General features: G+C 45.2%; 1 protein-coding gene across 4 annotated transcripts in view; it reads right to left on the bottom strand.

Annotated features, from left to right (window-relative positions):
- The window catches only part of LOC144495190 (uncharacterized), a 984,403-nt gene that overhangs the window by 23,458 nt on the left and 946,591 nt on the right, over window positions 1-14,354 (bottom strand). For 3 of the 4 annotated variants that reach the window (XR_013498220.1, XM_078215220.1, XM_078215219.1), the window contains exons 5-8: window positions 13,685-13,724; window positions 10,435-10,496; window positions 5,100-5,147; window positions 4,973-5,008 (exon numbers count right to left, since the gene is read on the bottom strand). Coding sequence is in view for 3 of the 4 variants with exons in the window: in XM_078215220.1 (XP_078071346.1) it covers window positions 4,973-5,008; window positions 5,100-5,147; window positions 10,435-10,496; window positions 13,685-13,724 (186 nt within the window). In the remaining variant the exon portion in view is untranslated. The remainder of the gene's footprint in view (window positions 1-4,972; window positions 5,009-5,099; window positions 5,148-10,434; window positions 10,497-13,684; window positions 13,725-14,354) is intronic. The other variant, XM_078215221.1, reaches the window with a different exon arrangement.

Here is a 14,354-nt window from a genome sequence, read left to right as displayed (position 1 = left end):
ATAAGGTTGTTAAGAAGGCATATGGTGTCTTGGCGTTTATTGGTAGGGGGATTGAATTTAGGAGTCGTAGCGTTATGTTGCAACTGTACACAACTCTGGTGCGGCCGCACTTGGAGTACTGTGTGCAGTTCTGGTCCCCACATTACAGGAAGGATGTGGAGGCTTTGGAGAGGGTGCAGAGGAGGTTTACCAGGATGTTGCCTGGTATGGAGGGGAGATCCTATGAGGAGAGGCTGAGGGATTTGGGATTGTTTTCGCTGGAAAGGCGGCGGCTAAGAGGGGATCTTATTGAAACATATAAGATGATTAGAGGTTTAGATAGGGTGGATAGTGATAGCCTTTTTCCTCTGATGGAGAAATCCAGCACGAGGGGGCATGGCTTTAAATTGAGGGGGGGTAGTTATAGAACCGATGTCAGGGGTAGGTTCTTTACCCAGAGGGTGGTGAGGGATTGGAATGCCCTGCCAGCATCAGTAGTAAATGCGCCTAGTTTGGGGGCGTTTAAGAGATCCGTAGATAGGTTCATGGACGAAAAGAAATTGGTTTAGGTTGGAGGGTCACAGTTTTTTTTTTTAACTGGTCGGTGCAACATCGTGGGCCGAAGGGCCTGTTCTGCGCTGTAATGTTCTATGTTCTATACCTTTGTATCATCTGCAAACTTAGTAACAGTGCCTTCAGTTCTTTCCTCCAACTCGTTAATGTATATTATGAAGATATCACGATGCCTCTTAGATGTTGCTATTGAATCTGCTTCTACCACCTCCTCTGGCAGTGCATTCCAGGCACTTACCGCCCCTGTGTAAAGAACTTGCTTCTCACATCTCCTTTAAACATGCCCCCTTTTACCTTAAACCGATGTCTCAAAGTAATTGACATTTCTACCCTGGGGTAAAGACCCCGACTATCCATTCTATCCGGGCCTCTCATCATTTTGTAAACTTTTATTCAGTCACTCCTCAGCCTCCGACGTTCAAGTGAAAACAAATCAAGTTTCTCCAACCTCTCCTCGTAGCTAATACCCTCCAAACCAGGCAACATCCTTGGTAAACCTGGGGGAGGCGATGGCCCAGTGGTATTATCACTAACCTATTAATCCAGAAACTCAGCTAATGCTCTGGGGACCCGGGTTCGAATCCTGCCACGGCAGATGGTGGAATTTAAATTCAGTAAAAAATATCTCGAATTAAGAATCTACAGATGACCATGAAACCATTGTCGATTGTCAGGAAACAAAACGCATCTGGTTCACTAATGTCCTTTAGGGAAGGAAATCTGCCATCCTTACCTGGTCTGGCCTACATGTGACTCCAGATCCACAGCAATATGGCTGACTCTCAACTGCCCTCCGAGGGCAACTAGTGATGGGCAATAAATGTTGGCCAGTCAGCGACACCCATGTCCCATGAATGAATAATTTTTAAAAAACTTTTTAAAAATTCCTAACTGCCGACTGAACCTGCACGTTAATCTTAAGAGAATCTTGAACCATGACTCCCAAGTCCCTTTGTGTTTCTGATTTCCTCAGCATTTTCCCATTTAGAAAATAGTCTATGCCTCCATTCCTCCTTCCAAAGTGCATAACCTCACACGTTTCCACATTGTATTCCATCTGCCACTTCTTTGCCCACTCTCCTAACCTGTCCAAGTCCTTCATGGTTCAAGATTCTCTTAAGATTAACGTGCAGGTTCAGTCGGCAGTTAGGAAGGCAAATGCAATGTTAGCATTCAAGTCAAGGGGGCTAGAATACAAGAGCAGGGATGTACTTCTCCAAAGCCTTCTGGTAGTGTGATGACCAGAAGATATTTCAAATGTGGCCTAACTAAAGTTCTATCCAGCTGCAACATGACTTGCCAATTTTTAAACTGAATGCCCAACCGATGAAGGCAAGCATGCCGTATGCCTTCTTGACCACCTTACGTCAGGGAACTGTGGACCTGTACGCCCGGATCCCTCTGTAAGATCAAACAATTACACAGTGATTGGGGCATGAAGGTGCTTGGTGGGTGATGCCCTCTCACAGCACGTTTGGAGGGGATCACATCAGAGCAAGAGGACACCAATCAGTCTCAAAGGCCAGTTTTGACATTTGATTAGACCATGTGTAATTCATACTCCATTTCCTTTCTTTGCTCTGCATCCTGTTTATTAAAGGGAAGAGGGAAAAATCTGGGGTAACCACAGGCCCATCATTTCAATGTTGGTGGAGAAAAACACTAATCTGGGACAAAATTAGTTAATAACTAAAAACACAAACTGTGTTTGAGAAACCGGTCATGTAACGTTCCCTCTACACCATCTTATCAAACACTATCAGAGTGTTGGGAGCGAGTTTTAAATATAGAATAAAGAATATTAAGCTGCAAAAAGTTTTACTAACACATTACTTCACACTTCTCCATTTTGAGTTCTAGTTGCCACTTTTCTGACCACACCATTGATATCTTCCTGCAGTCTCCAGCTCTCTTCCTCTATAAATCACATGGCCATTTTTACATCACTTGCAAACTTCTTAATTATATCCCATCAGTGGGCAGCACGGTAGCACAGTGGTTAGCACTGCTGCCTCACAGCACCAGGGACCCAGGTTCAATTCCCGGCTTGGGTCACTATCTGTGTGGAGTCTGCACGTTCTCCCCGTGTCTGCATAGGTTTCTTCCGGGTGCTCCGGTTTCCTCCCACACGCCAAGGATGTGTGGGTTAGGTAGATTGGTCATGATAAACTACCCCTTAGTGTCAGAGGGATGAGCAAGGTGAATATGTGGGTTATGGGGCTAGAGCCTGGGTGGGATTGTTGTCGGTGCAGACTCAGTGGGCCGAATGGCCTCCTTCTGCACTGCAGCATTTCTCTGATTCTATGATTTGGTGCACCTTCCTGCTAGGGCAGCTAGAGAGCCAGAGCCATTCGGAAACCATGAAAATCTAGAACACAGATAAATTATAACACAAAGAGCCTCCCGAGACATACGGAACCCCACTGGGAAACAGCATTCCACTCATCCAAACACACCCAGCAACCATAAACACCTTGCTTCCTACAGTTGAACCAATTTTGGCTCTAACTTGCCACTTTCCCTGTGAGCTTTTAATTTTCTGACCAATCTGCCAAGTGGAACCTTGTCAATAACCTTGCTAAAATCCACGTGAAATCCACCCACCTCAAGCGACCCTCCTTGCCACCTCCTCAAAATATTCACTCAAGCTGGGCAGACAGGACCTTCTTTTCCAAGTCCATGCTGAGGGTGTGGTGCTGGCTGGGATAGAGTTGTAGAGGTTTACAACATGAAAACAGGTCCTTCGGCCCAACTTGTCCATGCCGCCCAATTTTACCACAAAGTCCCAATTGCCTGCATTTGGCCCATATCCCTCTATACCCATCTTACCTATGTAACTTCTAAATGCTTTTTAAAAGACAAAATTGTACCCACCTTTACTACTACCTCTGGCAGCTTATTCCAGACACTCACCACCCTCTGTGAAAAAATTGCCCCTCTGGACCCTTTTGTATCTCTCCCCTCTCAACTTAGACCTATGCCCTCTAGTTTTAGACACCCCACCTTTGGGAAAAGATATTGACTATCTAGCTGATCTATGCCCCTCATTATTTTATAGACTCCATAAGATCACCCTTCAGCCTTCTACGCTCCAGGGAAAAATGTTTCAGTCTATCCAGCCTCTCCTTATAACTCAAACCATCAAACTATCAAATCCCGATAGCATCCCAGTAAATCTTTTCCGTACTTTTCTAGTTTAATAATATCTTTTCTATAATAGGATGGCCAGAATCGTACATCGTATTCCAAGTGTGGCCTTACTAATGTCTTGTACAACTTCAACAAGACATCCCAATTCCTGTATTCAATGTTCTGGCCAATGAAACCAAGCATGCCAAATGCCTTCTTCACCACCCTGTCCACCTGTGACTCCACTTTCAGGGAGCTATGAACATGTACCCCTAGATCTCTTTGTTCCATAACTCTCCCCAACGCCCTACCATTAACTGAGTAAGTCCTGCCCTGGTTCAATCTACCAAAATGCATCAGCTCGCATTTGTCTAAATTAAACTCCATCTGCCATTCATTGGCCCACTGGCCCAATTCATCAAGATACCATTGCAATCCTAGATAACTTTCTTCACTGTCCACTATGCCACCAATCTTGGTGTCATCTGCAAACTTACTAACCATTCCTACTAAATTCTCATCCAAATCATTAATATAAATGACAAATAACAGTGGACCCAGCACCGATCCCTGAGGCACACCGCTGGTCACAGGCCTTCAGTTTGAAAAACAACTTTCCACAACCACCCTCTGGCTTCTGTCATCAAGCCAATTTTGTATCCATTTGGCTACCTCACCCTGGATCCCGTGAGATTTAACCTGATGCAACAACCCACAATGCGGTACTTTGTCAAAGGCCTTGCTAAAGTCTATGTAGACAACATCAACTACACTGCGCTCATCTACCCTTCTTGGTTACCACTTGATGAAGTGGCTCCTTAGAGACGAGTTCATGATGACTTAGAATCTAACTGGGAATTCACAGCTGGGATGAATGTTGGATGGTGGGACAGGCATGAAATCTGGGAATTGAATGGTCTGCTATTGAAGCATCAAGTATTCCCTGTTCAGGTTACCAAGTCCATTTAGAAATCAGCTTGTAAGGATAGGGGGACTGACAGAGATATTTACAGGGGGAGTGGGAGTGATATTTACATTTACATTTAAATGTTATATATTTAAGTCGTTGCATGATTGCTTTAAGAGTTGGTCACATGACTTGATGATGATGTCATTGGGGTGTTTCACAGGCTCCTGTTTAGTTTCATTTCCTGTTCTGCACAGGCAACGGCTCCTCAATAAATCTGTTGTTGTTACTTTGAATCTATGTGTGCAAACCACATCTTTTTGTTTAAAACCCACAACCTCTAACATAGTTAAGACATTACAGTAAAAGGAGACATTCACTCACCGTCTTCCGAAGCACTGATTGTGACTCTCTTGTCAACTTTAATGAAAGACAAAAAGTTCTGTTGGTTGGAGGAGGAATTCAGAATATACAATTGATAACAGCTCTAAATCATTGGGGTGCAGCGTACCTGTTCTGTTCTTATTAATGTCTGCATAGGTGCAGGAACTGTCTTCCGCTGTAACACAAACAGGTATGAAATGGTGCCATTCATCTGTATGTTTATCCCTCAAAAATGTCAGCAGTAACTCAGTGGCCAGTATGCATCCCTGAGTCAGAAGGTAATGGGTTCAAATCCTCCCACTCCAGAAACTTCGACACAAAATCTAGGCTGCCACTTTAGCGCGGTATTGATGAAGTGCTGCATTGTCAGAGGCGCTATCTTTCGGATGAGACATTAGCCAGCTCTCTCAGGTGGATGTGAAAAGTTCCATGGCTACTATTCCAAATGAAAACAGAGGCTTTCTTTCTCGTGTGCTCATCAACAATCATCCCTCTACCAATGTCACAAAATGAACCAGGATAACTGGTTTGAACCCATTGCTGTTTGTGGCACCTTGCAGTGTGCAAACTGGCTGTGGCATTTCCTACATCACAAGAGGAAAAGAAAGACTGGGTGGGGTATTAAATGGAGGGGAAGTCAGGGGAGAGTGGGATTAGACTGGGTGGGATATTAAATGGAGGGGGAGTCAGGGAGAGTGGGATTAGACTGGGTGGGATATTAAAGGGTGTAGAGAGTCAGGGGAGATTGGTATTAGACTGGGTTTTATTCATTCATGGGACATGAGCATCGCTGGCTGGCCAGTATTTATTGTAAGAAGTCTCACAACACCAGGTTAAAGTCCAACAGGTTTATTTGGTAGCACAAGCCACTAGCTTTCGGAGCGCTGCCCCTTCATCAGGTGAGTGGGAGTTCTGTTCACAAACAGGGCATATAAAGACACAAACTCAATTTACAAAATAATGGTTGGAATGCGAGTCTTTACAGGTAATCAAGTCCTAAAGGTACAGACAATGTGAGTGGAGAGAGGTTAAAGAGATATGTAATGTCTCCAGCCAGGACAGTTAGTGAGATTTTGCAAGCCCAGGCAAGTCGTGGGGGTAACAGATACTGTGACATGAACCAAAGATCCCGGTTGAGGCCGTCCGCATGTGTGCGGAACTTGGCTATCAGTCTCTACTCAGCGACTCTGCGCTGTCGTGTGTTGTGAAGGCCGCCTTGGAAAACGCTTACCCGAAGATCAGAGGCTGAATGCCCGTGACCGCTGAAGTATTCCCCAACAGGAAGAGAACACTCCTGCCTGGTGATTGTCAAGCGGTGTTCATTCATCCGTTATGATGAATACACAATGGATGAATGAACACCGCTCGACAATCACCAGGCAAGACTGTTCTCTTCCTGTTGGGGAACACTTCAGCGGTCACGGGCATTCGGCCTCTGATCTTCGGGTAAGCGTTCTCCAAGGTGGCCTTCATGACACACGACAACGCAGAGTCGCCGAGCAGAGACTGATAACCAAGTTCCGCACAGGTGAGGACGGCCTCAACCGGGATCTTGGGTTCATGTCACACTATCTGTAACTCCCACAACTTGCCTGGGCTTGCAAAATCTCACTAACTGTCCTGGCTGGAGACAATACACATCTCTTTAACCTGTGCTTAACCCTCTCTCCACTCACATTGTCTGTACCTTTAAGACTTGATGACCTGTAAAGACTCGCATTCCAACCATTATTTTGTAAATTGAGTTTGTCTCTTTATATGCCCTGTTTGTGAACTGAAATCCCACTCACCTGACGATGGAGCAGCGCTCCGAAAGCTAGTGGCTTGTGCTACCAAATAAACCTGTTGGAATTTAACCTGGTGTTGTGAGACTTCTTACTGTGTTTACCCCAGTCCAACGCCGGCATCTCCACATCATAATATTTATTGCCCATCCCTAGTTGCCCTTGAGAAGGTGGTGGTGAGCTACCTTCTTGAATCGCTGCAGTCCATGTGCTGTGGGTTGACCCACAATGCCGTTAGGGAGGGAATTCCAGGATTTTGATACAGTGACTGCAAAGGAACGGCGATATATTTCCAAGTCAGGATGGTGAGTGGCTTGGAGGGGAACTTGCAGGTGGTGGTGGGATATTAAAGGGTATGGGGAGTCAGGGGAGAGTGAGATTAGACTGGGTGGAATCAACCCTTGGGGATGAGTGACCATAATATGGTAGAATTCTTTGTCAAAGTGGATGGTGATGTAGTTGATTCTGAGACCAGGATCCTGAATCTCAATAAAGGTAACTATGATGGTATGAGGCATGAATTGGCCATGATGTACTGGGAAACATTACTGAAAGGACAGGCAGTGGACAGGCAATGGCAGGCACTTAAAGAACAAATAGGTGAACTCCAGAAGTTATTTATTCCTGTTTGATGCATAAGAACATAAGAACATAAGAAATAGGAGCAGGAGTAGGCCATTTGGTATGGAGGGGAGATCCTATGAGGAGAGGCTGAGGGATTTGGGATTGTTTTCGCTGGAAAGGCGGCGGCTAAGAGGGGATCTTATTGAAACATATAAGATGATTAGAGGTTTAGATAGGGTGGATAGTGATAGCCTTTTTCCTCTGATGGAGAAATCCAGCACGAGGGGGCATGGCTTTAAATTGAGGGGGGGTAGTTATAGAACCGATGTCAGGGGTAGGTTCTTTACCCAGAGGGTGGTGAGGGATTGGAATGCCCTGCCAGCATCAGTAGTAAATGCGCCTAGTTTGGGGGCGTTTAAGAGATCCGTAGATAGGTTCATGGACGAAAAGAAATTGGTTTAGGTTGGAGGGTCACAGTTTTTTTTTTAACTGGTCGGTGCAACATCGTGGGCCGAAGGGCCTGTTCTGCGCTGTAATGTTCTATGTTCTATGTTCTATCTAGCCCCTCAAGCCTGCTCCACCATTCAATAAGATCATGGCTGATCTGAGGTGCAAGAGTGGTAAGGGAGCTGTGGTCAAGCCATGGCTTACAAGGGGAGTTAGAGAGAGTATCAGATTCAAGGAAGAAGCATACAAAGTGCTAAGAAAAAGCAATAGGCCTGAGGATTGGAAGCAACTTAAAATTCAACAAAGGAGGACAAAGGGATTGATTAAGAAGGGGAAATAGAGTATGAAAGTAAGCTAGCGGGGAACATAAAAACTGACTGTAAAAGTTTCTATCGATATGTGAAGAGAAAAAGATTGACAAAAACGAATGTAGGCCCCTTACAGTCAGAAACGGGAGAATTCATAACTGGGAATAAAGAAATGGCTGAGAATTAAATTTGTACTTTGCTTCAGTCTTCACAAAGGAAGACATGAATAATGTACCAGAAGTGCTGAGAGAAACATGTTTAGTGAGGAGCTGAAGGAAATCAGCATTAGTAGAGAAATGGTTTTGGGGAAATTGATGGAATTGAAGGTGGATAAATCTCCAGGTCCTGATAATCGTCATCCCAGAGTACTTAAGGAAATGGCCCGAGAAATAGTAGATCCATTGGTGGTTATTTTCCAAAATTCTTTGGACTCTGGAATAGTTCCAACAGATTGGAGGGTAGCTAACGTAAGTCCGCTATTCAAAAAGGGAGGTGGAGAGAAAACAGGGAACTATAGAGCAGTGAGTCTAACGTCGGTACTGGGGAAGTTGCTGGAGTCTATTATCAAGGATTTCATAACTCGGAGTTTGAAAGGCAGTGGTATAATCAGGTAAAGTCAGCACAGATTTACAAAAGGGAAAGCATGCTTGACAAATCTATTGGAATTTTTTGAGGATGTAACCAGTAGATTTGATCAAGGAGGCTCAGTGGATGTGGTTTATTTAGATTTTCGGAAGGCTTTTGACAAGATCTCACATAACAGACTACTGTGTAAAGTTAAAGCACATGGGATTGCAGGTAATGTCTTGAGTTGGATAGAAAGCTGGTTAGCAGATAGGAAACAAAGAGTTGACATAAATGGGTCTTTTTCCGATTGGCAGTCAGTGACTAGTAGGGTTCCGCAAGGATCTGTGCCAGGACCCCGACTGTTCACATTATATATGAATGATTTGGAAGAGGGAACTGAGTATATTATCTCCAAATTTGCAGATGATACAAAATTGGGTGGGAGAGTGAGCTGTGAGGAGGATGCAAAGATGCTTCTGCGTGATTTCGGCAGGCTGAGAGAATGGGCAAATGCATGGCAGATGCAGTATAATGTGGATAAATATGAAGTTATCCACTTCAGTAACAATAATAGGAAGGTAGATTATTACTTGAATGGGTGCAAATTGAGAGGGGTGGATACTCAGTGAGACCTTGGTGTCCTTGTGCAACAGACACTGAAAGAAAGCGCGCAGGTACAGCAGGCAGTAAAGAAGGCAAATGGTATATTGGCCTTCATAGCGAGAGGATGTGAGTTTAGGAAGAGGGATGTTTTACTATAATTAAACTGGGCATTGGTGAGGCCACACCTGGAGTATTGTTGTCATGTCCTTATCTGAGGAAGGATGTCCTTGCTATAGAGGGAGTACAGCAAAGGTTTACCAGGCTGATTCTGAGAATGGCAGGTCTGTCATCAGAGGAGAGACTAAATCGATTCGAATCATAGAATCGCTACAGTACAGAAGGAGGTCATTCAGCTTATTGAGCCTGCACCAATAATCCCACTCAGGCCCTATCCCCAAACCCCATGTATTTACCCTAGCTGGTTCCCCTGACACTAAGAGGCAATTTAGCATGGCCAATCCACCCAACCCGCACATCTTTGGAGTGTGGGAGGAAATCGGAGCACCCGGAAGAAACCCATGCAGACACGGGGAGAATGTGCAAACTCCACGCAGACAGTGACCTGAGGCTGGAATCGAACCTGGGTCCCTGGTGCTGTGAGACAGCGGTGCTAACCACTGTGCCGCCCACTGTGATGTCTCCCACTCTGTGTATTATCCTTTCACTATCCGTACAAAGGGAGTCACTGATTACAATGGTTATAACGAATTGTAATTGATAATTGATATTCCAAACTAATTGTAATGATATTTGCCGGTCTTTTTCTGTATGTGTGGAAGAATGATGATGCTGTGCTGTACCAATCCTCGAGGGTTAGTTGCGTTGTTTGTAAAAATGGGGAAAAATCTTCAACAATAATCTTTTTAAATAAACGGAAAGTACATGGTCGGAGTTAGTTGTGTGAAGTGAGCAGGACGAGGTGTGACGAGCTTTGGTTTGATGCTGTTCCCCCCTCCAATCCCTGCCCACAGTTATTGGGCGTCCTTTTGGGTGAGTAACACTCATTCGCCTGGGATGCGCAGAAGCCACAGTCAGCATGCACCATGTTAGAAATGGATCAGTCTGTCCCATCAGCCCCGACAGTGACTATCTGCACCTGAATATCTGTCCAGTATTTCCCATTTGTCGATACTCTCTCTTTATGCTGTTTGAGTGGGTTTTGATCAGTTAATCGGAGTGCAGTCAGTACCTGATGCAGGCTGCTGGATGGTCCGATCAGTCCTGGCAGCACTGGATGAACCTTGGTCCTCCCTGAAACATACACAAGGAACAGAAAGATTCAGAGAAAGCTAACGATGTAATCCCCGGTGACAGTGAAAAGCAAATCCGCTGCCTCGGCAAAGCAGCCAGCATAATTAAGGATCCCACGCACCCCGGACACACACTCTTCCACCTTCTTCCGTCGGGAAAAAGATACAAAAGTCTGAGGTCACGTACCAACCGACTCAAGAACAGCTTCTTCCCTGCTGCTGTCAGACTTTTGAATGGACTTACCTCGCATTAAGTTGATCTTTCTCTACACCCGAGCTATGACTGTAACACTACATTCTGCAATCTCTCGTTCAAAAGGTTAAATCTCACGGGATAAAAGGTGAGCTAGCTAGATGGGTGGAGAACTGGCTTAGCCATAGAAGACAGAGGGTAACAGTGGAGGGGTCTTTTTCCGGTTGGAGGTCTGTGACTAGTGGTGTTCCGCAGGGCTCTGTACTGGGATCTCTGCTGTTTGTGATATATATAAATGATTTGGAGGAAGATGTAGCTGGTGTGATCAGTAAGTTTGCGGACGACACGAAGATTGCTGGAGTTGTGGATAGTGATGAACATTGTCAGAGAATACAGCAGGATATAGATAGGCTGGAACATTGGGCGGAGAAATGGCAGATGGAATTTAATCCAGATAAATGCAAAGTGATGCATTTCGGTAGATCTAATGTAAGGGGGAGCTATACAATAAATGGCAGAACCATCAGGAGTATAGACACACCGAGGGACCTGGGTGTACAAGTCCACAGATCCTTAAAGGTGGCAGCACAGGTGGAGAGGGTGGTGAAGAAGGCATATGGCATGCTTGCCTTTATTGGATGGGGCATAGAACATAAAAGTTGGCATATGATGTTGCAGCTGTATAGAACGTTGGTTAGGCCACATTTGGAATACTGTGTCCAGTTCTGGTTGCCACACTATCAGAAGGACGTGGAGGCTTTGGGGAGAGTACAGAAAAGGTTTACCAGGATGTTGCCTGGTATGGAGGGACTCAGCTATGAGGAGAGATTGGGTAAACTGGGGATGTTCTCCCTGGAAAGACGGAGGATGAGGGGCGACCTAATAGAGGTGTATAAAATTATGAAGGGCATAGATAGGGTGAACAGTGGGAAGCTTTTTCCCAGGTCGGAGGTGACGAACACAAGGGGTCACAGGTTCAAGGTGAGGGGGCAAGGTTCAATACAGATATGCGGGGGACATATTTTACACAGAGGGTGGGGGGGCCTGGAATGCACTACCAAGCAAGGTGGTTGAGGCAGACACGCTGGGATCGTTTAAGACTTATCTAGATAGCCACATGAACAGACTGGGAATAGAGGGATACAAATGAATGGTCTAGTTGGGCACATGAGCGGCGCAGGCTTGGAGGACCGAAGGGCCTGTTCCTGTGCTGTATTGTTCTTTGTTCTTTGTTCCCTTCTCTATGAATGGTATGTTTTGTCTGTATAGCGCGCAAGAAACAATACTTTTCACCGTATGTTAATGCATGTGACAATAATAAATCAAATCAAATCAAATCAAAACCTCCTGCTCATGTTGTGCAGGGAACAGATTCCTGAGGGTGATTATTACAGTTAATCAACCCAACCTTGTTAGAAATCAGGGTGGCACAGTGGTTAGCGCTGCTGCCTCACAGTACCAGGGACCCGGGTTCGATTCCCGGCTTGGGTAACTGTCTGCGTGAAGTCTGCACATTCACCCCGTGTCTGCGTGGGATTCCTCTCACAGTCCGAAAGACATGCTGATTAGGGTGCATTGGCCATGCTAAATTCTCCCTCAGTGTACCCAAACAGGTGCCAGAGTGTGGCGACTAGGGGATTTTCACAGTAACTTCATTGCAGTGTTAATATAAGCCTACTTGTGACACTAATAAATAAACTTAAACTTTAAATCACAACTGCTGGGATGTGGACACCATCAAACCTGGCACAGCTGAATAACTCATTCCAGGGTTGGCACCAGAGTGTGACTGGCACCCATGGAACGCAGTCAGCAGATGCAACACAAGGAGAGCTGGTAACAAGAGATTTCCGGCAGCTCTGGGTATCCTTGATTAACTAGATACAGGACAGGGAGGGAAGGTATTGGAAATGTGAGTGAAATTTCCAGCAAGACCTTCTCAAAGTTGTCTGTCGCCTTGGGTCACTGTCTGTGTGGAGTTTGCACATTCTTTCCGTGTCTGCGTGGGTTTCCTCCGGGTGCTCCAGTTTCCTCCCACAGTCCAAAGATGTGCAGGTTAGGTTGATTGGCTATGATAATTTGCCCCTTAGTATCCAAAGATGTGTAGGTTAGGGGGATTAGCAGGGTAAGTACATGGGGTTATGGGGATAGGGCCAGGATGGGATGCTCAGTCAGTCGGTGCAGACTCGATGGGCCAAATGGCCTCTTTCTGCACTGTCCGGATTCCATGATTTGATTCTATGATACTCCAGCCGTTCATTGCAGGTGGTAATATTTTAATCCAGGAAATTCTTTCCCTCCAGAAAGCATATAATTTGGGGAAGGAAGATTGTTAAAGTTAAAAGTTTATTTATTAGTGTCACAAGTAAGGCTGCAATGAAGTCACAAGTAACACTGCAATGAAGTTACTGTGAAATTCCCCTAGTCGCCAGACTCCAGCACCTGTTCGGGTCAATGCACCCGAACCAGCACATCCTTCGGACTGTGGGAGGAAACCAGAGCATCTGGAGAAAACCCACGCAGACACAGGGAGAATGTGCAAACTCCACACAGACAGTGACCCAAGTTGGTAATCGAACCCAGGTCCCTGGCGCTGTGAGGCAGCAGTGCTAACCACTGTGCCACGGTTGTTGGTGAATCTGGAGTCGGGAATTTAGAAGCAGTTGGTAAATTTTACTCAGTAACAATTAACCCGTCATTCATCTCTTGGTCTGTTTCGATCTCTTTCCTCCCAGTGGCTGTTCATGTTGCTGCCTTAAATGGACAAACCATGTTTGCAGTTATCACAGAATCACAGAATTGTTACTGCACAGAAGGAGACCATTCGGCCCATCTTGTCTGCACTGGCTCTCCACATGAGCATTATGACTTAGTGCCATACACTTGCAGATTGTTTCTATTCAAATAACCATCTCATGCCCAATTGAATGACTCAATTGAACAACCCTGAACCAGAACATTCATACCATGCCTGCATCAATAACCAATTGTCCTACCTTTTTGAAGATCTGGTGCACTCTATTAGCCATGAATACCCTAAAGAGGTAAAAAGTAATGAGTAAATATTTAGTTAATTTATTGATAAATGTGCTACACTCCACCTTTGCAAGGGTGTCAGGCAAAGCCATCTCATTTATCAATATATACATATCATTCAACTAGATATGGATATGTCTTAGGTTCGATATGTTTCCTGAATTCCCTTACTTAACAGGGCGCTACATATCCCAGTCTGATATAATCAGTGACCAAGCTGGATTGCCTCAGGCAAAAATCCCTCCAAGACTCAGCAAACAAGAACAAAACATTTCTCCCCAGAGGAATTGTTTTATGGCCAGTTCTCTCTGAATGTATTTTTATCCATTTTCCTCACTCCTGTTTCTGTGACTCTATTAAAACGCTTGTTCATTTCAGAAGAATCTTACAGCACAGAGGGAGGCCATTTGGCCCATTGTGCCTGTTTGGCTCTTTGGAGGAGTTTTCCAATTAGTCCCATTCCCTCAGTCTTTCCAGATAACCCGGTAAATATTTATTTTTTAATATAACGGAGCTGATACATGGGCTGCACGGTAGCACAGTGGTTCGCACTGCTGTCTCACAGCGCCAGAGACCCAGGTACGATACCCGGCTTGGGTCACTGTCTGTGTGGAGTTTGCACGTTCTCCC

The sequence above is a fragment of the Mustelus asterias genome, chromosome 6 (assembly GCF_964213995.1).
Source record: "Mustelus asterias chromosome 6, sMusAst1.hap1.1, whole genome shotgun sequence".
Lineage (NCBI taxonomy): Eukaryota > Metazoa > Chordata > Chondrichthyes > Carcharhiniformes > Triakidae > Mustelus > Mustelus asterias.
Note: the sequence above shows the minus strand (reverse complement) of the source record. Positions and strands in the feature narration are given on the sequence as shown.